General features: G+C 29.7%; 2 protein-coding genes, 1 long non-coding RNA gene and 1 pseudogene across 3 annotated transcripts; 3 read left to right on the forward strand and 1 right to left on the reverse strand.

Annotated features, from left to right (window-relative positions):
* Nucleotides 1-1,647: 1,647 nt before the first annotated feature.
* On the forward strand, nt 1,648-3,105 carry LOC131612719 (uncharacterized). Its single transcript, XR_009287465.1, has 2 exons — nt 1,648-2,022; nt 2,628-3,105. It is a non-coding gene; the product is annotated as an uncharacterized LOC131612719 (long non-coding RNA).
* Nucleotides 3,106-10,067: 6,962 nt separating this feature from the next.
* Nucleotides 10,068-12,253, forward strand: LOC131612720 (ATP-dependent Clp protease proteolytic subunit 5, chloroplastic-like; annotated as a pseudogene).
* Nucleotides 12,254-16,722: 4,469 nt separating this feature from the next.
* On the reverse strand, nt 16,723-18,255 carry LOC131612721 (probable WRKY transcription factor 35). Its single transcript, XM_058884476.1, has 3 exons — nt 17,998-18,255; nt 17,775-17,912; nt 16,723-17,450 (listed from the first exon to the last, which is right to left on the reverse strand). Exons 1-3 carry the CDS (start codon nt 18,078-18,080, stop codon nt 16,916-16,918), a joined length of 756 nt encoding a protein of 251 aa, XP_058740459.1. The 5' UTR covers nt 18,081-18,255; the 3' UTR covers nt 16,723-16,915.
* Nucleotides 18,256-24,704: 6,449 nt separating this feature from the next.
* LOC131612723 (uncharacterized) lies at nt 24,705-25,691 on the forward strand. The gene has a single exon (XM_058884477.1). It carries the CDS (start codon nt 24,774-24,776, stop codon nt 25,641-25,643), a length of 870 nt encoding a protein of 289 aa, XP_058740460.1. The 5' UTR covers nt 24,705-24,773; the 3' UTR covers nt 25,644-25,691.
* Nucleotides 25,692-26,856: the final 1,165 nt, after the last annotated feature.

The raw sequence follows: 26,856 nt of genomic DNA on the forward strand, positions 1-26,856 counted from the left end.
TGTATTGGGAATGGTGAACTTTTTAATAATTAGAGGGTAGAATTGGAAAAAATGTATTGGAAATTGAAATGGATCATTCATTTTGGGACATCATTTTATTCCAAATGGATCACTCATTATCGGACGGAGGGAGTACCTATTATTAAGTTGAATTCCTTTTCTTTGTTTTTTGGTTAGTATTAGGTTGAATTCTTTACCAATTCTTTAAATGACAATTTATGAATTTGAGTATTATTATTATTATTATTATTATTATTATTATTATTATTATTATTATTATTATTATTATTATTATTATTATTATTATATTTGTTAGTTTTTTAATTATATTTGTTGGATAAAGATGAAACAATTTTGAATCTGTATCAGTTTTAAGTTGAGATGGTTTATCGAATGAGTTAAAGACAATTTCAAAATCTAAAAAACATTTTCACCAAAATAAGTAATAATTTTTTAATTAGTATAACAACTTAAAGCATAAGAGTTTTCTTTTTTTTTTTTTTCATTTTATAAAGAAAATTTGATTGCTTTAACCTGATTTTATCAAGCAAAGGAATATTTAAGATAGTGTTGAAAATGGTAAAAAAACGTTCACTTTCAAGTATAAAAACAACGTAAAAGTAATTATATGTATTTTCAATTTTTTGATATATAACAACATGTTTATATATTATTAATTTTTGTTATTTTTATCAAAATTTCTAGATCCATCTCTATTTTGCAGGCTGTGTGTTTCTTTCTGACTCCTTTCTCGCTCTTTTCTCTGAGTTTCAATACAAAAGAAACGAAAAAAGTTTCCCTCTAACAACCAAAAATGCAAGTGTTATGAGAGAGGGAGTATTATTCATGTACTTGTGTTGGTTTTTGATGGAGCCTATCAGATCATGCCACGTGGTGACATGGAATTTATGTGAATTTTTTCATTATTATTCTTTTTCAAATCCATCTAACTAAGTCTGTCAAAAAAATCCATGTAGCTTAAATCAATTGAACACCTCCTCTGTCGCTTAAACAATTTGTGGATTATTTATTTTTATCATTGACTATCTATATTTTTTTATTGACTAATTCTAATAAATAACTCGAAAATGAATTTAGAAAACTTACATTTTCCAAGAAAAAAATTAATTACACATCGTGAATATGATTTTTTTAGAATAATTTTTAAAAACAATTTTATACTACTTTTAAAATATATTAATATTATTTAAATAATCTAATATCAATCATTTTAACAAATAATCAAATAGTGATAAAAATAAATCATTTTAACAAATAATCAAATAGTGATAAAAATAATGTTGGCTAGCGGTGGATTATCGATGAGGGTAAGTTATTGAGTTCTATCAACCTCATAATGATGGACAATGACATCTATAATATAAGAAGAGTAATTGTTCTGGAAAAAACAATTTTGCCCTTCTTTCTTTGATTGCCACCACATCATTTTAGGGGCAATTTGTGTCTAAAAATTACTTTTTTCAACCGGTGATGTTACTTATTTCTATTTCAACTACATTTTTATTCGATTAGGCTTTTGTTTGGTAGGTGTAATTCATTTGATGATGTCATCTGACTCAATTGTAATTTTTTCTTCAAATCTTCCTATTCTTTTTGTCCTATTCTCTTTCTCTTCTATCAAACATCACAAAATTGTTTCTTTTTTTTCTCTCTCCTAGAACTTCTCATTTTCTCTAAACCTCTCTCTCTATTTTCTTTCTTATCTCTTTCATATATGCTTCCTACAAACAAATTTTTGAGTTTATGCTTTCATTATTTTTTACAAATTCATCTGAGTTTATGATTTTATTATTTTTTACAAATACCCTATAACATTCATTTTTCAATTTTTTATTCTCAGATCTCGAATCAAAACCATTGAATCCATAGGATTTGAAATCAAAATCACCGGTTATAAGATCAAAATAGTTTGTTGATTATATATTTTGTGTTTTGATTTCCGGACAAGTTTTGTTCTATTTATGGAGGATATTGTTTATCTTCTTCATCCAACTCTGAGAGGTATGTTTATCTTTTTTTATAAAAATCACATCTTTTTAATATAGATTAGTCAAATTTTATCTTTAAAGTTGTTCTATGGTTATTAATTTATATATAAAAAAAGTAGGGTTTACAGATTTAGTTAAATGTTTTTTTTTTTATTTTTGGATTTAGGTTTATTATACTGATTCCTTAAATGTTTTGGTGTTTGTGTATGATTGAAGAATTATTCAACTGAATATTGTCTATTAATGTGTTCAAAGTGTTTGTCTTTGTGTTTGTTTATGTTCTGATTACTTATAGGTATTATTTTAAGTTTGAGTTTGTCTTTGAAAAAGTATTTAAAAACATTTGTTTGTTCTTTAATTGTGTTGGTTTGATTTGTTTGTTATTTGATATAAGAATATTTTCTTCATTTGTGGAAAAAAGAAAGTGTATTGCCTTCAATTGTCTACTTATTCATTGACCATTTAATAATAATAATAATAATAATAATAATAATAATAATAATAATAATAATAATAATAATAATAAGTGTTGGTGAAAGATGATTTATTAGTAGTTAGTTACCACTATAATTCTTACATTAGTTTTTTTAATGTTTTTGGTTATTTTATTATGTGCAGAAAAAAGCTAAAGTTGTTTCAATTTATGCCTATGAAGATGTTCCGACTATGATGAATTGGCTTTGCAAAAGGTTGTTGCTAATCAGGTTATTGATGTTGCTGTTAAAGGAAATGGTAGGGAATTCCAGTTTCCATTCATATTTCATTATCTGCATAGCTTTTTAAGAAATATGAGGAGCAATACTCTTAACATTCCAATGACAGAGATGTTTGTAAAGAACTGTTTTTTATTTATGCTTATAGCTATACATGTTATTGATAAGAAAGAATTTTGGAGATTGAGCTTGAATTTCAGATTGAGCTTAAGAAAGACATTTCAAATATTTTGTTAGAACTCTGTATTTTGGTGGAACAATGTATTTTGTTGTCCTTTAGAGTTATTTTATTATCTCTTATGTAAATATTAAATATCATGTATGACATTGAATATGTTCAAACAATGAAAGGAGCTCAAGGCCAATATTAATCTTTTGGAAAATATCATGTATTACTTTTGGCTAATATTAAACTTTATTATTGTCACTTGATATAAATATGTGAATGTAGTAGTTCTCATTGTGAGGGCATAGGTTTTCTATTATGAACCTAATTTTTCTCATTGCAGAGTTTAAGTTTTATACACTTTTCCTATTAAAGTAAATTACTATCTCTATTTATATTTTTAATGACTTAAGATTAATGTTAACTATTCATTATGACATTTCATAATAATTTCTAACGATATATCCTGTCACATATATATCTTATTTTAGAAATATGTTACACAAGGGAGGCATCTTTAACAAATTTTGTCAAAGTCAATGCAACTATATCTAACATAGTAATTCTTCCATTCTAATTCTCTACATCCAAGAATATGATACTCTTAGATCTTGAATCAACAAATCTATGTCTTCAGAAAATAATTACTAAGTTTTTAAAGAATAGTTAACAGTGTACCATATTAAACATGCAATGAATGTGTTTGTTTATCACCAACTATATGAAGTTGCATAACTTATCCATCTTTTTTTAACTTCTACATCATGTATTTATCCATCTTTTTTTAACTTCTACATCATGTATCAAATAATGAAGTATTTCATATATTTAATATTTTAATTGCAGCTTTGTTGTTTTTCTTTATCATACTTACAATTACCAATACACCTATAGTCTCCTATTCTGTATTGAACTTGCAACTCTACAAAAGGTTAAATCTCATATTTCTTCAGAAAGTACAGATTTTAGCAATCCCACATTTAAGTCTTTCATATTTTTCTACCATCTCTCCTGTAAAGTACAGATTTTAGCAATTATACATTTAAGTCTTTCATATTTCTCTACCATCTCTATTGTAAAGTACAATCATTAGCTGTTTCATTTACATCTCCTACAGTCATTAGCTGTCTCATTCACCAACTTCACTTCACTTTTGAAAATGTAATTATTAAATATAATAACTTTACAGCTTATACAAAATTCTTTTTTTTCTTTATCTTAGGAGTTTTTTATTTTTATATAATATGCATTTATTTACAGTTTATTTTTTATACAAAATTTTCTTTATTACATTTTTGTAGTGTCTCTATTGTTTCTGTTAACATTGTTCTTTAAATAAACATTTGTGAAATTGAAATAAGTTATGTATAAAGCTTTTTCTTAAGTGATGGCAAAGATATGAACAAATTAAAAATAAAGGAGAATAGGATAAACAGTAAAATGTATGCTACATAAAATGAAGAAGAAGATTTCACTTTATTTACCTATGTCTTAAAAATATTGTTTTGCTTTTTATTATTATTGGTGAATTCAAAAAGTAAAAGTAGAGGAGATGGGACATTACAATGAAAATAGGTATATCAACTTTTTCATAGTAGTTCTACAAGAGTCTAAAAGAATTATTGCAAGTAAACTTTAAATTTTTTATTTATTTTTATTTATTCTCAATCAGTTTTTGATTTTTTGAGATAGAGTGACTTTTGAAATTTGAAGAATAAGCAAATTATATATATCACATGCACCACATCAATGCTCGGGGATATGAATAAATGAGTGACTACAAAATTATTTTTCATGTCATTTAAATATATTTGTTTAATCTAAATTTATTAATTATATTTTTATGTCATTTAAATATTATTTACTTTAATGCTGCTATGTCTACTCCTCTAATCTAGATATTTTCGTAAATGATACATAAAGAAAATAATATTTACATTTAAAAAAAAACTATTATTGTTCAAAAATATTTTTATATAAGAAAAATGATATTTATGATTAAAATATTTTTAATTAAAAAATGGTAATTTACTATTGGTCAAGATATTTTTGTAAACGATGCATAAATAAAAATAATTTTTGTAGACGGGAAAAAATCTATTAATTATTTAAATATTTTTATATATGAAAAAGGATATTTATTATTCAAATATTTTTTATTCAAAAATGGTATACGGGAAAATTTTATTATTGATCTAAATATTTTAATATACGAAAATTTACTATTTATTCAAATATTTTTGTAAACGATACCTAAACAAAAATAATATTTGTACGGGAAAAAATTATTGAACTAAATATTTTTATATACGAAAATGGTATTTATGCTCCAAAAATAGTATACAGAAAAAATATATTATTGATCTAAATATTTTTATCTACAAAAAAATCTATTATTGGTCTAAATATTTTTTCTTCAACTTTTATTTAAAATAAATATATTATGTAAACAAATGCGCGTACCATGCCAAAACCCGTGCGTAGGCACGGGTTTGTTACTAGTTTGAAGACGTACAACATCACTCATGTAAGGTCGTGGACCGTGGTACTAATCAACAACTTTTCTATTAATAAAAATGTATTTTAAATACCTAAAGTGTACATGAGTCCGATTCAAATTTAAATCTTCCGGATATTGTTTTATTTGCTAAGCAACTTTATATTTAAATCAGAGTATTAGAGGTACTAAAATCTGAATATAAAAAAAATATAAAATACCGGCCTTAATTATATATAATCTAAAAAATATTTACACCACTCATAAAAATTACAATTCAAATTATTTGCTCCTATTTGAATTCACCACCATAAAAATATCCTGATTTTAAAACAATTTCTTTCACATCTCCTACCTCATTATTAAAATAATGTCATTTCTAATTTTTCATATGCACCAAGTAACTATATGGAAACCTCCCTCCCCTTAGCCACATTTCCCTTCAAGATAGAATAGAATGCCAACATATGTTCATGAAACTGCGTCACTTTCATTTATTACACCCTCGACATGAAACTGCGTCAGTCTGTCACAATACGATTTCACAGAAAAACCATTCCCACCACCATACGTCCAGATCATAATATCCTCTTCCAACCGAACCGGATTAACTTCCATGAGAATTCCCAAGCTATATTCCACTGCCACTCTCACCATTCCAGTTCGGTTGGAATTCTCATTGAAGTTAATCGGGTTCGCTTGCAAGACGATAACAAATACCTTCCTCTTTGACTCTGGAAAATTGCAAGACGATAACAGTTGGTGTTTTGAAATCCTTTCTTGACCTATTGAAATCATGAAACTGGACGACATAACTTTCCCATAAAATACAGTTCAGGGTGTTGTTTCTTTAAAAAAACAGGAAAGTAATTACATAGGGTGGTTTAAATAAGATGTGCAAAGAAATTTAGGAAGTCGAAAGTGTCTGTACCCTAAATCCTTAAGGACCAAATTGATCTGTTGTTTTTTGCTCGAATTGTGAATCTGGCTGTATCCAATGCCCACAACAATTCCTATGATATATGAAAAAGTTTAGAAGATATAAATTTGTGTTATTTTAAGGCAATTACGTTATAATGTAAAAGAGAAATTTAAATGCATACCTATCAAGACATCGCTTTTCCCCTTGTCGGACATGATATCACCAAAAGGAGTGAAGATGGGTGTTTTCTGTGGTATGTCAGGTTTGTTCTTGTCAGAGAAAGAAGTACCACCAGTGAAAGTTAAGATATACTTGTGCTGGGAAGGCTTGAACATCAAATCATTCAATGTAACTTGGAAGTTTGAGATAGTGTATGTGTTGTTAACCGTTAAAACAGAATCATATGTATGTTTAAGCGCACTTGGTATTCTGTAGTGAATATCAGTACCCTGAAATAAATCCAAATCAACTTCAGTTCAAAAAGATTTATCAACTCCATAAATGAGAAGATGAACATGCATTCAAAATAATATCAGACCAAGTAGAATTGAAAATGTGTGGTGATTAATACAAAAAAACTAAAGTAAACCATTTATTATGAATTTGTTTGTGAATAAAACCATAAATTTGTGTGTGTGATAATAAAACATCAATTACATATACGAAAACCTGTTTTTCCTAATCTTCAGAATCCACCACAAATGAAGTAGAAGTAAAAACAGCAGAAAAATATAAAAACAACATAAGAGTAAAATTCATATTGAACAACAACAGAAAAATATTGGAAACACTCAAATGAAGTAGAAGTAACAGTAAACACAAAAAAATGTAAATTTCATATTAAGCTGCAAATGTCATTCAAATGAAGTAGAAGTAAGACTAAACCCTAAAAATGAGAACTACATATGAAACACCAAATCAGAAACAAAACCCTAACTTTAAATGTCAAACTTTTTCATCAAATTATCGACATACCTCTTTATCAACCAGAATCAATTCAAAGTGCTCTTTGGTCTTTGACAACACTGTCCATTTGTGGTGGATTCTGACATCGATTTTCCAGAGTTCCTTACTATCATTGATTTCCTACAGATTAGCACAAGGTCTTGCCATAGTGAAGCTCACAGCGATTTGGATTTGTTGCGTAGAAAGATGGAGAAAAGATGGATGTATTTATTGTGGAGACAGATTGGAGTATTTGTTGGTGAGACAATCCGTAGAGTTGAGTGTGTAGGATAAAAATGATGAAGGTTGCGTGTGAAATGCTCATATTTGCGGCGGAGGAGCAGCTTTTTGGCAGAACTTGTTAGGGTTTCGAGAGAAAATTGGGGAAGAAGAGTGGTATCTGGTTTGCACGGGTTTGGGATTTCGTGTAGTGAGAAAAAGATGGGGAAAAAAGAAGCAAAAGGCAGAAAAGTTAAGAGTGGGAAAAAACCTAGGGGGGTAATGAATAAAACGTGGAGAAAAAGTTAAAAACAGAATAATATTAACCAACCAAATTGACCACCCAAAATTATTATATTAGAACTAAGAAAAAAACAATTTTGTCCCAAAATTATTATTTTAGACTAAGCTAGATAAAGAGTATTTTTGGGAAATCCAGAACAGTAACTTTTCTTATATTATAGATAGATGGACATAAGATGGAGATGTCGACTCATTTTTAAGGAGTGAAAATCAATTCTACATGCATATAATCATAATTGATTATGATGGTTGGTTGTTATTACTTAAAATTAATTTAGCATTTATAATTGATTTTAACTTAACTTAACTTAACTTAAAGTTTGTAATTATAAAATTTCTCTTTTTTAAATAACTTAGTGTATGTTTAAATTGACTTTTACTTTCACCAAAATTTCACTTCAACATGAAAATTGTCCTTTTCTTTTGTTTTTCTCCAAGATCAATTTTTCTCCTCCTAACACAACTCTTTTAGAAACTATAATTTCTAACTTTGAGGTTAGTAAGAATCAATTATACATTTGTTATATCGGTTGTAATAACTCCCTTTATTTATGTAAAAAATAATCTATTTAATTTTTCTTCTTTACCCTCCTTAAAATTCATCAATTGCTTCTTCTCTTTTACTTTTGTACTATAATTCTAATAAAAACTATCCATACAACATACCACTAGAGCCTAAGGGTTTGTTTGGATTGATGGAGAGAGATGAATGGAATGGAATGGAGTGGAATGAAGTCGTGTTCCATTATTTGGATTTACAAAAAATAAATGGAATGAAATGGAGTGTGATGGAACTCATTCCATCCAATACCACTATTTTAGCCCAATTTTCATTCCTCCCAAATTGGGGTGTATCCAATGGAATGGAATCAATTCCAAATACAATTACAATTTTATCCTCCAAAACTTCATTTTAACGATTTATATTCCTTATTTTAATTAACGTGACATTCTTCTTTTCTTCCACGGTAACTCTTCTCTCTCACAAGCCTTCTTCTTACAAATTGACTATTTTTCTTATATCCTAACAAGGTATGCCATTTTTCTTATATTTTGTTACATATATTTATATATGAGTTCTATTAAATCAAAAATCTTGATTTATTTTCATGTTAATATCACACTTTATTTTTTTAATTTTCAGAAATTAGGTATACTTTGTTTTATCTTTATTTATATATTTTCTTGATTGTGTGCTACAATATAGCTTTTTTTTCATTATTTTATGTTACAAGATGAATTATATATTTTAAGATTCTTTGTTGTACGATATGTTTTCGAAAATTTTCGTATACTAAAATGAAGCAATGCAACATACTGTGACAAGAGTCTTCTATTGTTTTGTATCTCGTTTTCAAATATTTTGTTACCTTTACAAAAATATGTATATGTAGTAATATTATTTATTCTATTAAATATGATTTTGTTGAACTGAAGTAAATACTGATAGCAGTATCAAACTTTTCAATTTCTACACCTTATATTTTGATCTAATAATTATATGAAAAACCTTATATTTTGATCTAATAATTACATATTTTCATGTTATAATAATCATGTAGTTTTCTAATAATTCATATTGATAGTTGAAATTTAAGGATTCCTGTTATTTGTATAGAAATTAAATATATAATTAATAATATTTTTAAAATAAAGGGTAAAAGTGGAATAAAAAAGTTATAATACATTCCGCTCCGTCCAATATCCAAATAGTGGAAGAGATAATAGTTCCGTTCCATCGTAAAATATCCAAACAATGGAATTAAACTTATGTTCCGTTCCATTCCGCTCTATTATATTCCATTCCGCTCCGTTCCACTCCGTTAGTTTTAAACTATCCAAACATAGCCTAAGGCTTTGTTTGGATTGATGGAATTGGATGGAGCGGAGCGGAACAGAATGGAATAAAATGATATTCCGTTGTTTGGATAATTTAAAAACGGATGGAGCGGAGCGGAAAGGAGTGGTATGGATTTCATTCCATTCCATCACTCACCACCATATTCCTTCCCCTCCGATTTGGGCGGAATGAATAATTTGTCTTATTCCGTTCTAAAATTTCCAAACAATGGAATGGTACATTCGTTCCGCTCCGTTCCACTCCGTTCCATTCCACTCCGCTCCATTCCACTCCGCTCCATTCATTTCGTGATATCCAAACATACCCTAAGTGCTAGGTTAATATCAATGAATTTGCTTAGCAAAAAATAAATAAATTTGATTCTATCAAAGTTAATAATGTTAAATTCAATTAAAAAAAATCAATTATGTCCTCGCTGATCCAAACTCACATTTAATAGCGAGAATCACACATATAAATGTGGAAAAAGTAAAGAATACGAAATTGGAAAATCGACCCCAAGACATATTTTACTTGCTGATATATCCCACGGTTATAAGCTTATAGTTTCTTGTCTTGATAGTTGAAGCAACGCAAATCGAATAATGGCGCTCACGACCTCTATTCGATTTGCTTCCCTCGTTCTTCCCCCATCCTCTCCCACTTCTTCTTCTTCTCATTCTCACGCCCTTTCGTTTACTTATCCCTCTTCACGCTTCTCGTGGTAAACAGTTTCCTTTCTTAACCGCTATGCTGTTTTATTCTTTTCATTTCACCCTTGAAACTTATCTCATTTTTATAACAAATTAGGTTTAGGGTTTATTAACAACAACACTAACCCCATTTTCCATTTCCTTGTTATTTTTTCGCTTGGGTTTTTGCAATTACAGGAATTTGGGAGGAAGTAGAAAAGTTACTCAAAAAACTGCTTTGAAGGTGAAGGCTTTTTATGATAATGAGAAGAATTCAAGCCATGGAATTTGAATTTTTTTGAAGGGAAGATTTGCAAGTTCCATCTTCCCCTTATTTCCCTGTACATGCACAAGGACAGGGACCCCCACCAATGGTGCAAGAGCGTTTCCAGAGTGTTCTTAGTCAGCTTTTTCAATATGTAGGTCTTTCTCGTTTTTATAATCAGGTTTGGGTATGAAACTGCACTTTAGTATTTCAGTTACTAATAATATGTTTTGGTATTTAGAGAATTATACGTTGTGGAGGGCGGGTTGATGATGACATGGCCAACATCATAGTTTCTCAGCTTCTTCACCTTGATGCTGTGGATCCTAACAAGGTATTTTGTTTCCAATTATTTCTTAAGGTTAATTTTTGTAGTACAAGCTCTTAATCAACTACCTAATCTTGTGATATATCGATCAGGATATTGTCATGTACATAAATTCTCCAGGAGGATCAGTTACAGCGGATAACAATTAGTTTTTGTAAATCTTCTTTGCATTTGTTTTATTGTATTCGATTCATGTGTAGATTTAGAAAGAGGAAACCAATTATATTATTTAAACGACAGAGTATTTCTTTTTTGTTAGGCATGGCAATATTTGATACTATGAGACACATTCGACCTGATGTGTCAACTGTTTGTGTTGGATTAGCAGCAAGGTAAGCATTGGTTCTTATTCTGTGCAATATCACTTTAATTCTCGCAACTTACCACCAGTAAAAGCAGTCATTTGAATGTCTCGACTCTCGATCTTGTTTGTGTACCAAGAGAACTTATTGTAAATTCCAATTGAATGCTAGTAGAAGTAGAATGAATATCAATTATTTATTATCTTAAGACCCTTCATTCCTTACTGTAATTGTTGGTATGAATGTGTGATTTTCTTATGAGGATATACGTGTATGAAATGGTTCCTGCGATATAAATTTCTTGATAGCATTGATATTATGGCACTGCTATTGATTGATAGTTTGTTGCATGCTTGATATTTTTGACCTTTTCGTGTGCAGTATGGGTGCTTTGTTGCATGCTTGATATTTTTGACCTTTTCGTGCGCAGGTACAAGAGGTAATGATTCCCTTAACCTACAATACTGCCTTGGTCCTCATTTTCAATTTTCTTGAGTATTTCATTTCCATAATTTTGAGTTTTTTTTCTTCGTATTTCTGTTTCTTCAACAAAAGTAAAAAGCTTCATCTAACATTAATCCTTCCTCGCTTCTGAAGGAAAGAGATACAGCTTGCCAAATTCAAGGATAATGATTCATCAACTGCTTGGTGGATTTCAAGGAGGGCAATCTGACATAGATATTCAGGTATCTGCCTCATTTTTCCATCTTCTTTTGTTTTATTATTCATGTACTTTTGTTATTGATAAATAAAACTTATCTTTGTTAGTTGAAATTGATATTTAGGCAAATGAAATGCTGCATCATAAGGCAAACTTGAATGGGTATCTTGCCTATCAAACTGGCCAAAGTTTAGATAAGACCAATCAGGATACCGACCGTGACTTTTTCATGAGTGCAAAAGAAGCCAAAGAGTATGGACTTATAGACGGTGTTATCACAAATCCTCTTAAAGCTCTCCAGCCATTAGCGGCTGCAGCCGAGGTTAATGACAGGGCTATCGTCTGAAATTGAGAGATTGTTGCTTCATTGCTGAGTAAACCATGGTGTTAAGTAGGAATGGTCGATCTTCTCATGTTGATATCCGGGTGAAAATGTGCCCAAAGTTGAGGTAAAAATGAACTCATGATTTTTTTTTTTCCACGTCAAATCTTCAATATTTTTTATTCTGTTGAGATCATGTGTCATATAGTGTAATTGGATTTATTTTTGGCATATTGACTTTCATTATTTGATTTGTAATATCACAAAATGCTACATGTCAGGTGGTGTGGAATCAGTATTACTAGTATTTTTGTGATTCCATTTCAATCAAACATACTGTTATGAGTTAAATTTTGGGAATTTTTAATTTTATATGATTAATTTTGGTTATATTAATTTAAAGCTAGTTTAAAATGCCAGTACCTCAAAAGTAAAGTTCTTAATTTAATATATAAATTATAATTTTATTTTTGCTTGTTTAATTTTATTCAAATGAGTTTTGAGCCATTATTATAGATCTTCCCCTACACCCATTTCACAAAAAGAGGTGACTATTCGTTTTTTACAAGTAAAAAATTGTATTGGTCTTTGGAAATGCTAATGGGCCCGTTTGTTCTGGCTTTTTTTTAAAATGATTTTTATAGTGTTTCCAAATTTTGTGAAAAAAATTTTTACAAAGAAACTTTTTATAAAAGCTTCAAATGAAAATTTTGTTTGAATAGTTATTCTTAAAATATGATTTTAGGTATTTCATCTATTTATGGGGAAAAAATTTGGATATCAAAATTTCAAAAAATCACTTAATTTTGAAGCTATTTCAAATAGATTTTCATAAAAATCATTTTTGAAATACAACTTTTTGAAAATATTATGATTTTGACTAAGTTTTGGTCTTCAATTTTAGTATGTTTATGTTATAGGATGTCAAATTAAGTGTTTCATTTTAGAAAAAACGAATATAAAAAACTTGTAATATTTTGAAAAACGGTTTTAGAAAATCTATTTTCAAAAATACAAAGAAAAATCCATTTTTTTAAAGCTGAAACAAACTGGCCCAATATCAACGGCAGTTCTATTATAGTTTGACAAAAAGAAACTGAGAGTCATAGTTGCCAACTTGCTATAACACAATCAAGGCCACACTAGCAGTGTTGTGCGCTGCTGCCAGGGCTGTGCATGGTACCAGACTCAGAAATCAATATTTTTTTTTTGAATGGTTTAAAAATCTAACCATTATAACCGGTTTTGATTAAAACCAAAATTTCAATCAAACAATATCGTGCAATGATGAACATTATTTTGTTTAACTCTTTTCACGCCATCATTTTTGTGAATATCTTTGGTTCCATAGACACTGCCACTGAATGCCGAATGCCAAATGCCGATGTGTGTAAACACCGCCATTGAATGCTGACTTGTCTGTGAGCATCTTTGTTGGGAGTCTCATTGTTGAATGCCTCCGATTCCATGAATACAACCCCTGTTTCGAGCACCATTGTTGAATTTTGTTGGGTTTGGGAATGCCAAATTAGACTCAGATCTCCAAATAGTCCTTTGATCCAAATAGTTATTTGATTCACACGCCATTAAAAGAGGCCGTTTGATTCACACAAACGATTCAAGCAGAAACATTCACAAAAATGATAGAGAATACATGTAAATTGATTCACATAAAAACGATTGAGAAACTCACGTAACCCCTAGTTGCTACTACACTTGTTATAGAGTGGAAGTTATGTTAGAACTTACTCATTTCACATTTTTTTTCACTTAGCCTCATGCAGAAAAACTCAAAGGAGTGTGTCCGAAAAATAACATTCGGGCACACCCACACCTGAAAGATAACTTCTGAAGCAATTTTCTTTTGTCGTTCACTTTCACTCTCTTTCCACCTCTACTCTCCACATCTCTCTCTTTGTGTGTGTATGGTTAGGAAGTGAAATTTCAAGGTCTTTAAATAGGTGACACAACCATTGAATTTCATATGCAAGTGAGGCCAAATTAGCCTGATATTTAGCTCCAGTAAAAGATCTTAGCACATTGTTTTTCTTCTTAGACTTTCAAGCAATTATAGAAGATCCAAGAAAAACACAATGACTTTTGATGGATTTTCTAGTTTCAAGACATAGTGTCTGATTTAAATCATCACAATCATGAAATTTTAGTTGAGAATGGCTAGAGAAAAGAGATGCATGTTCCAGGTGAAGACTTGAGCACCTCAAAATGTGAGTGTCTGCCATAAGATGAGGAACAAAAGGATTTGAAATGATTTGGCTTATATTACTTAAAGAATGTGATGGCAGGTCGAGTGTTGGTGAGATATAAGAGTTTTTCAATGAGTGTTCTATAAGATGTAGGGTCTTCTAGAGGGGTGTCACAAGTGAGAGAAAGTTTAGTGGTTGGATTGATATGAATGAAAGATGGCTTGACACTCAAGTAATCGATGTCTTCAAAGAGCTCAAGGATATATTTCCTTTGATTAACAATAACACCCTTATCTGATCTGACAATTTCTAAGCCAAGAAAAAAAAAACTCAATTGGCCAAAATCTTTGATGCTTACTTGTTGGTCAAGAAACATTTTGACATTGTTGACTTCTATCATACACTTTCTAGATAGCACAATATCATCTAAATGCACCAATATAGTTGTAAAGTTGGTGCCTTTTGATTTGCTATATAAAGAGTGGTCTACATACATGTAGGGGTGGCAAAACGGGTCATGGCCCGTCGGACCGGCCCGCACACCTGCCATAAAATGGCGGGTTGGGTTGGGATTTTAGGCCCGCCGCCCACCAAATCCCGCCTCACCAAAACCCGCCGTCCGTCAATGCTCGCCTTGCCAAAATCCACTGCCCGCCAAAGCCCGCCTGGCCTATTCGTTCAACCTATCCCGCCTTAAGTCCGCCATTTTTTTAGTTAAATCTAGTAATTCTAATTGTTGATGGTTTAATTTATACATTTATTTGTAAATATATGTAACATTTTTTAAGTAAAATTTGTTAAAGAGATGGTTTATGAAAAATTGTTTTAAAAAATAAATGAAAAACTTAATTGAAAGGTAAAAAAGTCTATTAATCTATTAAAAAAATATAAAAATAAGACGGGGCGAGCATGTCCGCCGCCCGCCAACCCGCCACCTTGGCGGAGCAGGCATGATTTTGAGGCCCATTTTGACTTGGCGGACTTGCCCGTCCCGCCATTTTTTTGACAGGCATAAGACGGGGCAGGCGCGGGTGGCTTGTTTTGCCACCCCTACATACATGGAAATAAATGTACCCTTAAATGTTTAAGGCAATTTGGAATGTCATAGCCTAATGACCTGCCTAAGATCATAAAAGGACTTGTGCAATTTGCATAACTTAGAGGAATTCGTATTGTATGCAGGATGATCAAGCATAAATGACATGTAGATTTCCTCATTTAAATCACCATGGAAGAAAATATTATTGACATCTAATAATTCAAGGTGTCCATGCTTAATGGATGCTAAGGCCAAAAGAACTCCGACCGTGGTGATTTTTGAAATTGGGGACATGTATCAAAGTAATCCACCTATTCTAACTGCGTTTAACATTTTACTACCAACCTTTCTTTATATCTCTCAATTAAGCCATTCACATTATATTTGATCTTGTAAACCTACATGTAACCAATTGGATTTTTCCCGTGGAAAGATAAACAATGTTACACATTGTTTTTATCAAGGGAAAGTAACTCAATATTCATGACTTGCTTCCAAAAATCAATTTGAGGCTTGGTTGTAGGTCTTAGGTTCAAAATGGAGATAGAGCAACAAGAGGCTTTATTAGCATATGTGCAATCTTGATAAGATAAAACAAATGGTAAAGGGTATTTAATGCAATACGAGTGTTTAAAATAGAATTATAGTGAAAGTCTGCAAATATCTAGGTTTCCTAACCATTCTAGTCGACTTTATGAGGATCAAGGGGTTGGAAGGAGAATCAATATAATCACTCACAACACAACTATAGGCTCTAGGTTAGAAGTGTCTTGAAGGGATGAGGAAGGAAGTATATCATTATCACGGAGAGGATCAAGGTCAGAGTTGTGAGTATGAGGTCAGGAACACAATCATTTGATAATGGGTGAACTTTCTTTAATGCGAGATTCATTGGTGTTGTAGATGTCACAGTTTGAGATGACCAAAAGGGAAAATGAGTCTCATAAAAATTAAAAATGAAATTTAAATTCCGTGTGAGAATTAGAATTTCATTTATCCATTGAAAGAGTAGAATTAAAGTAACTATTACAAAGTATGAAACTGTAACTTGACTAGCAAGTAACATGTGACTTGACTAACAAGTATCATGTAACTTTAACATAATCATTACAAATATGATAAACAATTTTGACATAATTGTGCCAGTATACTTTAAATTTTTTAAAAAAAAAAATCTTTTTCAAATGACAAAACTTAACGGGATCTTGCATCCAAAACAATGTGACATGGTATTTGACACGATTGAAGTTTAAAAAAATAACAGTAAATTAAATCAATAAAGATGAGAATGTTGTGTTAAATAAGTGGCAATAATAAATAGTCTAAAGTTAAAAATATTTACAATCACATCTGCATCATAAAAAAGGAGAGAAATAGAGTGGTGTCAAATTGAAAAGTGGAAGTAGCATACCATATATGAACAATAATAATACACATGTTACATTCTTCTAGACAAGAAAAACATAAAAAAAAGTACACCTGAATCAATCAAGAAGGGGCAACAGGAATCCTTTCATCGGAAAAAATGCTCCTAGTAAACTGAAAAACAGATGATGACATAGGTAACTCCTCAAGCTCATCGAAATAATCAAGTTCTTCTAATTTAGATTCTGACAAACTCTTTAACTGTGTTGCATAGCAGAGTGGTTTTTCCTCTAAAACAAGATCCATATGGTGTTTTTCCATGTTTAGTTTGAAAGGATCTTCCATTGGAGTTTGCAAGTAATGAAAATTTTCTTCATTGGTAACTTTATCATTGGTCACAATGCTGTTAGTATGATTCATTTCCTGTTCTGCATGTTCTAGGAGGTCTTCTTCGTTGGAGATCACCGGGAGATCTTGGATTGTTTTGGTTTCGGATTCTTTTGGTTGTTGAGCTGAACTTGTGGCGGAGACGGCGGCGGGGTCTGGATGGTTGTGTGTTGAAGTATAGGTGATGATGAGCATTGATGAATCTGTGCTACTTCTCTCTACTTGCTTTTTGGCTGAACAGCCTTTAGATGTGCTGCATCTATAATATCCCCTACAGATTTTGTATCAACATTTATCAACTGGACACGCGCACAGACGCCAGACAGTGAGACTCATCGACAACCACAATAATTAATAGAACTTTTTTGAGAGCGTGAAAGCCAGACTACCAGGATCTAATACTTATCACGGTTAAATCATAAATAAAGAAAACCTAAAAAATATTTGTTAGTCTTACACCATACACCATAGTTAATTAGAGTTTATTTGAATAACTTAACCAGAGCCTCGAAAAACATAAGACGAATCCGATTATTAAAAAAAAGTTCTTAAAAGAAAAGATGATGGTGATATCTAATGAAAAGAATGTACATACCTTGGATAAGGAGAACCTTTGATTGGCTTTTGTCCATATTTCCTCCATGACCATACATCCGAAGGAAGTCCTTCATTCTTCACCTTACTAACATTCTCTCCAATCCTCACACTCACAACCCTTTTCTGAATCATTTTCCTGCCACATGCAAAACCATTTATAAAACATGCAACCTATAACTTTACCAAAAACCATTAAATCTAAAAAAAAGAACATAACTCACCTTTTCCTGGAAGCTTGAGATTCTGGTTTAACCTCTAAAGATGTTTCACCTGACTCAAGTTGAGGGGATGCATTATTGTCCATCTCTTGTTTTCTGCTGCAATCTTGATGATTTGAGATATTTATTATTTAAATTTAAGAGGAAAATATTAAATATTGGATGGAGAAATTAATAGAGTAGATATGGAGAAGGAGAATGAAGAGATAATGGCAATGTTGTCAAGTGGTTATGTATTTTATTTTCAATATTCATTTAATATAAAGCAGCTAACAACTATGCACATATCAATGCTATCAGTCCCCACTCCCCAGCAACCCCATCTTGCAATATTATAATAATAACGTTATGATCAAGTATATATCTCTTAATTATTTGCTTGTACTTAATAAATTTAGGATATTGTTTTTTAATAACTTTGACAAAACACAAAAGGATAAGTTTTTGTTCCTAATACACTTTTAATGATGCGTGATTGGCTATATTTATATAATGAATGTGATTTGATGTTTGTGTAACACTGATCATAAATATAAATTAAATCAAAAAATAAATTATAATTATAAAATACATAAATAGATATTTTCAGGGATGATGGCTACACAAAGGGCGGCTATGTCCATCATTTTACTATGGATGGATAATCTCATACTGCCACGTGGATTATGTATCCTACATGATACTATTATAGAACATTGAAATGGCATTTTAGAGGTGTAAAGCTAAAATACCAGGACTACATTATGTATACTTTTGTTTACAATTTTAATCAATAATTTTTATTGTATTTTATTTAGGCAAAGCTTTTTATCCGGTTTGTTAAACACGGATTCAGTTTCCCTGCGGTTAAAAATTCCTGCATTCACACATTCAAATTAATTTGGCCTTTTGATCAAGATCAGACAGCTATGATTTACAGTTGGTAATTTAAGAAAAATAAAATATGTTTTTTCTGAACCGTTCAATCAATATCAGACGGTTGATAACGTATTGATTATGAAAATGCGGAAAATTCCTAACGGCAGGGGATTCAATTTCGATAAACACGGAGTTAATTTTGGTGTCTTAAATTCATATAGTTTTATTATATTAGTCCTTTAATTTTTCAAAACGTATTATATTAGTTCTTTTCGTCTAATTAACGATAAAAAAACTTAAAAATCAATCGCTAAAAACATTAAGATGGTACATTTTAAAGATATAAGGATTAATATGAAATTTTTTGAAATTAAAAGACTAAAATAAACATCGAATTAATTTATTGAAAAAAATATATTTTATCTTTTATTTATTGACGAGACTTATTGATTTAATTTTTAAAATAAACTTATGCATGATGTAATATTTTCTTTATTTTATGAATCATAATACTATGTACTTCATTCATTAGAGAATTTTGGAGAATACTAAGAACGATAAGTCAAAATTTTAAAATTCATCTAGTTACAAGTTCATGATTAGTCCCCTAGATTTCAGATCATATTGAATCAAAGTTAATAGTTTCTATTTTCTTTCCACCAAAACAAGTTTTAATTCATAAATTTCAACTTTTTAAAAAAAGAAAGAAAAAAGAAGTCCTTTTAAATCCAAATCGATAATTCATCACCAAATTTCATCTTAATTTCTTTTACAATTTAATTGCCTTTTGTTTTAATCTGATTGGTTGGTTTCTTTGGATTCCAACAAGGATCCACTATGGAAGGACCATGTTGGTTACCGTGGGCTGCAAGTCTGAGATCATTAAATCATGTTGACTGTCACAAGCATGTTGATCCAATGGTTGTGCTTCTATGATCAAAGGGGTATTGTATGCCTTTGGTTTTTGATCCATTGGTTCATACAGATTTGGTTGACTGGTAAGTCCCAGCATTGACCAACTGGTCAAATGGGCTTTTCTGGCCTTTGGCTTAGAAAATCTACTAATTGGCCCTCTTCCTTAGTTTGCACCATTGTTTTCTTCTTTTTATTTTTCATTAGTCTTTTTACTTTAGATTATGCATTTTATTTTATTTTGATTAGTCCTTCTTTTATTTTTGGGCAGCTTATGCATTTATTTATTTATTTATTTTTTATTTTATCATACTTGGATTAGTCTATTTTTGTTTAGCTTATTTTTTCCTTTTATTTCTGTTTGCTCCATCTCTATTCATTTTATTAATTGTTAACATCTTATTTGTTCTTTATTTCGCTTTATTCTCACTTTAGCTAGTTAATTAATTTGAATAATCAAATAATGCGATAAATAAAAGCAACCACTTTTTTGAGAATAAAAAAAAATTCAATCAACATCAAGCCATTTTCAAAATTCTTTTTAAAAAAGAACATAGTCCTTTAGTTTGAAAACCTTGATCAATATCAAGGACGTTTTTCAAAATCAATAAGTCAATCGCTCTCGCATCCATTCACTTCACTTATAAAATCGCTTTCACATCGTCATTTAAAACCTTTTTTCAAACTTGAGCCAATTTCGAATCCAATTCAATAAACTCTTGGTCAACATCAAACTTTTTTCAAAGCTTTTCATAATTAATATTATTGAATGCCACGAGCCCTAAGGGATGAAGGAGGAATTACTAGACGTATGTCCCTTTGTTCTGAGTCCTAAGATGCTTGTCGTATGATTTGTGTTTGAATACTCACCTTCATCCATAGACTTTAATTCGATTCTAATCAAAACATGTTTGCAATAAAGGGAGGAAAAAGCCTAGTTAGGCGTATGTCCATCTTTTCATGAACATTTGGATATATATATATATTGTATAGTTTTCTTTTCGAATACCCGTCTCCCACCTAAAATCAATCTAACCAACCACACTTATCTTTTTCTCGCCCCCGTGCGATCGGAAACCTTTTCACAAACAATGATCCTAATATCGTTCACTAAAATCAACCAACACACAATTCTTTTCAACCAAGAACTACGTAGGCTTGAATTCCTCATCGCACTAGAGGATACGTAGGCCTGAGATCCAACGTCTTGTCAGACAAAATAATAAAAAGTCTAAAAACCCTTTCTTTTTTCTTTTCGCGTAACAATTAGAAGATCGCAAGTAAATATCACGCTAACACTCATTTGCGAAACTAACTAAATAGGTCCCATTGAGTATAACCGATACGAGAAGTGTTAATACTTTTCCCTTGTATAACCGACTCCCGAACTCGCTCTTGGTTGCGACAACCATGTTTTCTTTCTTGTGGGTTTTATTGATATTTTCCTTTTTCTCTTGGAATAAATAAAGTTCGGTGGCGACTCTGTTGTATTTTGAGCGTGCAGTACGCTTAAGTATTTTTTGCTCCGCGACACAATTATCTTATTTTTATTCTCTATCAAGCCTAACTATAGTTATAATACCATTTGTTGGAGAGTTTTTGATAGTCGGGAGTGATAATGAGTAAAATATATAAGATGCTTGAAAAACTTTAATACCATATTTTTATCCAAAATTTTAAAGTATTGGATATATAGATCAAATCCCGTGTATATATATATATATATATATATATATATATATATATATATATATATATATAGGAGCATATCAAGTGAGAGCATTTTTAAATGAGAGATGAGAGGAAGAAACATCAACCATTGGATTCATCAAAAGAGAGAAATTAATATATATATATATATATATATATATATATATATATATATATATATATATATATATATATATATATATATATATATATATATATATATATATATATATATATATATTCTAGTTTAATAATACATTTTTTCAATATATTTTTTCAATTCATCTCTTATATATCTAATTTTCTTGTTTAATAGTAATTTTTTTTTTTTAATTCATAAGTTTTGTTAAAAGATATATTTCAAATATATTTGTTTGGTGGAAAAGGAGAAAATAAATAAGACAACAAAAGAAAGAGCTAACTTCTAATAATGCCCACACCCTAATATCACCTAGGAGGAGGATGGAAAACAATTAGGAGAGTCTTTGTGGAAAATGGCTTTATTGTAACTTTAATAAATATAATGAATGAATTAATAATTTATATTATATTAATGTCAGAGAATACTTTTTCAATCAAAATTACCAAAGTTATGTTATATATCTTGTCCTTCCGAAGGACGATCAACAAATCAAAACTAAAAGCACTCAACTTTTGTCAAAAAAATGAGCACAGTATTTTCTCCTTATGAAACATCTCCCTTTTTCAATTGTTGGAGAGTTTAAGAGAGAGTAAGAAGCAACAATGAGTTATAATTCGTCAAAGATTGTATTTGGTTTAAACATTTTAACAACTTAATGTAATATTTTGAAGAAATTTAAAATGATTTGTATAAAATTTATTGTTTAAATTAAAAAATGAAGAATTGTTAAAATTATGGAAATTTATAGAGTATTTTATCTAAGTTAAATTTAATTATTTTGAAATGACACTAAAAACTAAAGAATTTGAAATTTCTCTCATACTTTGTAGAATGTATATGTTACTATTATTTTCTTCAATTTTGTAAATTGGTCCTCATATTTTACAAAATTATAAAATTGACCCCAAAAATTTTCAAAAAATTAAAAATTGGTCCTTAATAATTTTTAAAATTTATAATTTGGTCTTTCAAATTTTTAAAAATTAAAAATTGGTCCTACTTTTCAATTTTTTAATTTGGTCTAAAAAATTTAAATTTTATAAAAAATACCTAAAAAATCTAACAATGAATTATCTTAATACTCAATCTAAACAAAATAATTAAAAAATGAATAAATTTCAATTGAATCATTTGAATAGCTTTGAATTTTCAATTACCTCGTCCAAACATACTCTTAAGAAGTTTTAATACATTTCTATTCAAAATATAAAAAAAAATAGATATACGAGTCAACTCTTTTATATATTTAAATTTTTCTCAATTTCTAGTTCACATGCGACTAACTACCCACACTTAGATTTCAACAACTTCCTCCTCAATTTTGAGTTATTTACTTTATTATACTTGATTCACACTAAAATCTCACTCCCAGTCTCTACTTAGATAAATAGTGAATTTGATCCTAGCTGTAAGAGAGCTTCCTGATCAACAACGGACTAAATGTCTAGAACTCCTAAGATACCATATATATATATATATATATATATATATATATATATATATATATATATATATATATATATATATATATATATATATATATATATATATATATATATATAATCTTTAAAAAATGGGAATACGAGTCATCTATTTTATATATCTAATATTTTCTTCATTTCTAATTAATGTGAGGCTAAGCATTCACATTTGAATTCCAAATGCCAATAACAACTATTTTATATATATATATATATATATATATATATATATATATATATATATATATATAGAGGGCATATCATATGAGAATGACTTTTTTATATGAGAATGTGAGAATGAATCTGAACCATTGGTTTTTAAAATAAATGGTGGAGATTATAAGTGAATCTTTTTTTTCTCTCTCTTGCATCTTGAAATAAATGAAGTAAGAGAGAGAAAAAAAAGATTCACCCATAATCTCCACCATTTATTTAAAAATCCAATGGTTCAGATTCATTCTCATATAAATATGGCATTCTCATATGATATGCCCTCTATATATATATATATATATATATATATATATATATATATATATATATATATATATATATATATATATATATATATATATATATATATATATATATATATATATATATATATATATATATATATATATATATATATATATATATATATATATATATATATGGTCAAGTAGAGTGGACTTGAGATGAGTTAAGTCTTAGTTAATTGGGCATTTGGCTGGTTCAGGATACAAAGACTTATGGAAAATATTGTATGATGTATTTTTATGTTAAAATATATTTTTAAAATAATTTTTTTATGGAGAATATTTAGATACAATTTCATATGTGTGATTCATATTTTTCTCCAATAAAAATATAACAAATGTATTTAAATATCTTTTAAAGAGTAAGAACATGAGAAAATTAGATATGTGTATGATGAAAATATTTTCATTAGAAAAAGTATAAACCACACCTATATCTATTTTTTTTAATAATATATTTTAATTGATTTGAATATATCAAAGATGAACTGAAAACTCCTAAGAATGAAAAATGTTTTCATCAACACAACTGAAAAGAGGTTACTATTGTTGGCATATAAGAAATGATTAAGCAATGAATAATCTTATTAAAAAAGAAAAAGAAATTCGACCTAAAAGAAATAACCTACCCCAATTAAAGGACTCTCCATCTCTATTTTATATCAACTCCCCACCCTTTAAAAATGTATGATATGGTAGTTAAAACTTCAAGAGTCAATCTCCATCCTCAAGAGTTTCATTCGTATGGTATATAAATATGTCTATATAAGCTTACTCTATTAATATTTTAAGCCAATGTCTTATTGTTGTAACTCTCTCATCACATTGAAAGTGCCTCCTCCTCCTCTTAAACTAGAAATCTACGAAACTATGAACTAACTTGAACAACATGTAACATATACTTTTTTATTTAACAAAGTTTGATTCATATAAAACTATTCAATTAATATATGATTAGTGGACACACACATAACAAAATTCAAAGACCACGTCCTAAAAACAAAAACCTTAACCAAGGACGTGGCAACCACCTTCAAATCAAGTACCTTTTCCGGCAACTAGTTGTTAACTCACATATATACACATATATGATATAGTTTTGTCACAATATTAGAACCACAATATCGTATCATTTTTATTATTATAGCTTCAAGACAAATGGAACTAGAACATAAAACCAAAAACCTCTTCAACTCTTTTGCATCACCAAGAGAAATTTTCTACCTCTTCACACACACACTTTTAAGCCTCTTCCTACCTCTCTCATTTCTTCTCCTAGCTAAACTCTCAGAAATTCAATACTATTTTCAACGGTATCGAAAATATTATTACTCATCACCACAAAATTTTCCATATATTTTAACTCTTGCTCTTCATTTCAACCCTATTATTCTCTACTTTTTAGTTTTTATTATAAGTATAGTTTCATTAATTCATGTCGTATCCGACAAAATTATAAACTTGAGTGACTCGAGCACAATTGTTCAACAACCTCGTCTCTACATTGCATGGATTCTCCTTTGTGTTTTTCAAGTTTTTGTTGGTTTAGGACTTGAAGGGACTATTTTGGTTGGGTTATATGATTATGAACCTTTTAGTTTTGTTGGTGTTGAAACTAGCTTTTTGAGTAGAGTGGTTTTTGTTTTTGGGTTGCATGAAACAACAAGAGTTTGGTGTAGAATGGTGGTGAAGCCAGTTGTTGATGACACTGTTTTTGGGGGTGTAGATAGAAAGGAAAGATGGGTTGAGAAAGTGGTTTTGGCTATGTGTTTAGGAATTTTATGGTGGTGGAAATTGAGAGATGATGTGGAGATTTTGGTGGTTATGAGTGAGGCAAAGAAAGATCAATTGATGGAAGTTGGAATTAATGATTTTGTTGGAGGATGGCTATATTATTGGACTATTATAATTGGGATGGTAAAGGTTGGAAAGGGAGTTATGTGGATTGTTATGGCAATGATTTGTTCTTGTAGAAGGGAAATGAAAAATTCCATGGTGGAAACTAGTGAGAATGATGATAAAGTGTAAAGTAATTTGACCTATGTTCTAATTGTATTTTTTGTTTGTATTTTGTGTCTATTTATTTTCCCACACCCTTCAATTTTGTTCTCCACATATACATTAATGTATTGCATTGTATCTATAACTTCTAAAAATTGTAGTAATAAACTTGGACTTGAATTTAATATTGTATTTATATAACTTACAACTCATGTAAAAAGTATCATGGTGCTATGAAAAACATTATTTTCATCTATATATTTTTAATAACTTATGTTTTATTTTTATGACTTTCTATTTACTACTTTTTTAGTTTTGAAAATTTTAAGAAATTGAAATTTATTTTAATATTTATTTTTCAAAATTTAAAAAGTCAAAATCAGTTTTGAAAATAAAAGTAAATAAATATTACTAAGTCATTGAAAATGGTAGTTATCAATGGTAAGAAAGGTGATCGACAGTGGTTAGTGGTAGTCAAATTAGTAGTTGATAATGGTCAGATTAGTGATTGAAGGTATTTAAAGTGGTGATTAATGATGATCGAAATGGCGATTTATGATGGGCGGTGTTGGTTGAAGTGATAGTTACTAGTGGTCAGAGTGATAATAAGATTGATAATTGAAGATGAATGAGATATGATTCACTGTGGTCAAAATGGCAGTCACATTGATGGTTAACGGTGACCATAATGTTGGTTGTTGGCGGTCAAAAATGGATGAAGTAAGAGTTTGACATTGGTCGACGATAATTAAAATGGTGGTTGAGGATTGTCACAACGACAGTGGTAGAGCCGCTGATTGAAGGTGGATGATGTGGTGATGAGCTTGTGATTGATAATGGTCAAAATGGTGGTCACGGTGGATGACATTGGTTGGAGTGATGGTCATAATGGTAATTAGTGGTGGTTCTCACCAATCAGTTAGAGATTCCAAACCTCAAGAGCAAAATCCCCTTAGAAGTCCTAGGTCCATGAAGGAAGATAGTCAAACATGTGAGATAAAGGCAGACCAATATCCTTGACACTATAGTGGGAGGGTCACTAGGGGCTGAGAGACCAACTTCAGTTGTAGAGATATACCCGCCAAATTATGTTAGTGGAATGTTCACCTGCCAAGATGATTCAGACTCAAATGAAGCTTTGGAGTTCGATATCACTTTCTTAGAGAAAAACATCATTGGAGTCCACTCCCTTGACAACGATCCCATGGCCATATAATTGCAAGGTGTGGCGATTGGAAAA

This window comes from Vicia villosa, linkage group LG6, assembly GCF_029867415.1.
Source record: "Vicia villosa cultivar HV-30 ecotype Madison, WI linkage group LG6, Vvil1.0, whole genome shotgun sequence".
NCBI classification, from domain to species: domain Eukaryota; kingdom Viridiplantae; phylum Streptophyta; class Magnoliopsida; order Fabales; family Fabaceae; genus Vicia; species Vicia villosa.

Bases quoted from the DNA above. Each gene is read 5' to 3' on its own strand.
- LOC131612721 (XM_058884476.1), bottom strand. From the start codon at position 18,080: ATGGACAATAATGCATCCCCTCAACTTGAGTCAGGTGAAACATCTTTA. The intron at 17,913-17,997 runs GTGAGTTATGTT...TGCATGTGGCAG, and splicing joins TCTCAAGCTTCCAGGAAAAG to GAAAATGATTCAGAAAAGGG. The intron at 17,451-17,774 runs GTATGTACATTC...CAAAATCTGTAG, and splicing joins AAAGGTTCTCCTTATCCAAG to GGGATATTATAGATGCAGCA.
- LOC131612723 (XM_058884477.1), top strand. From the start codon at position 24,774: ATGGAACTAGAACATAAAACCAAAAACCTCTTCAACTCTTTTGCATCA.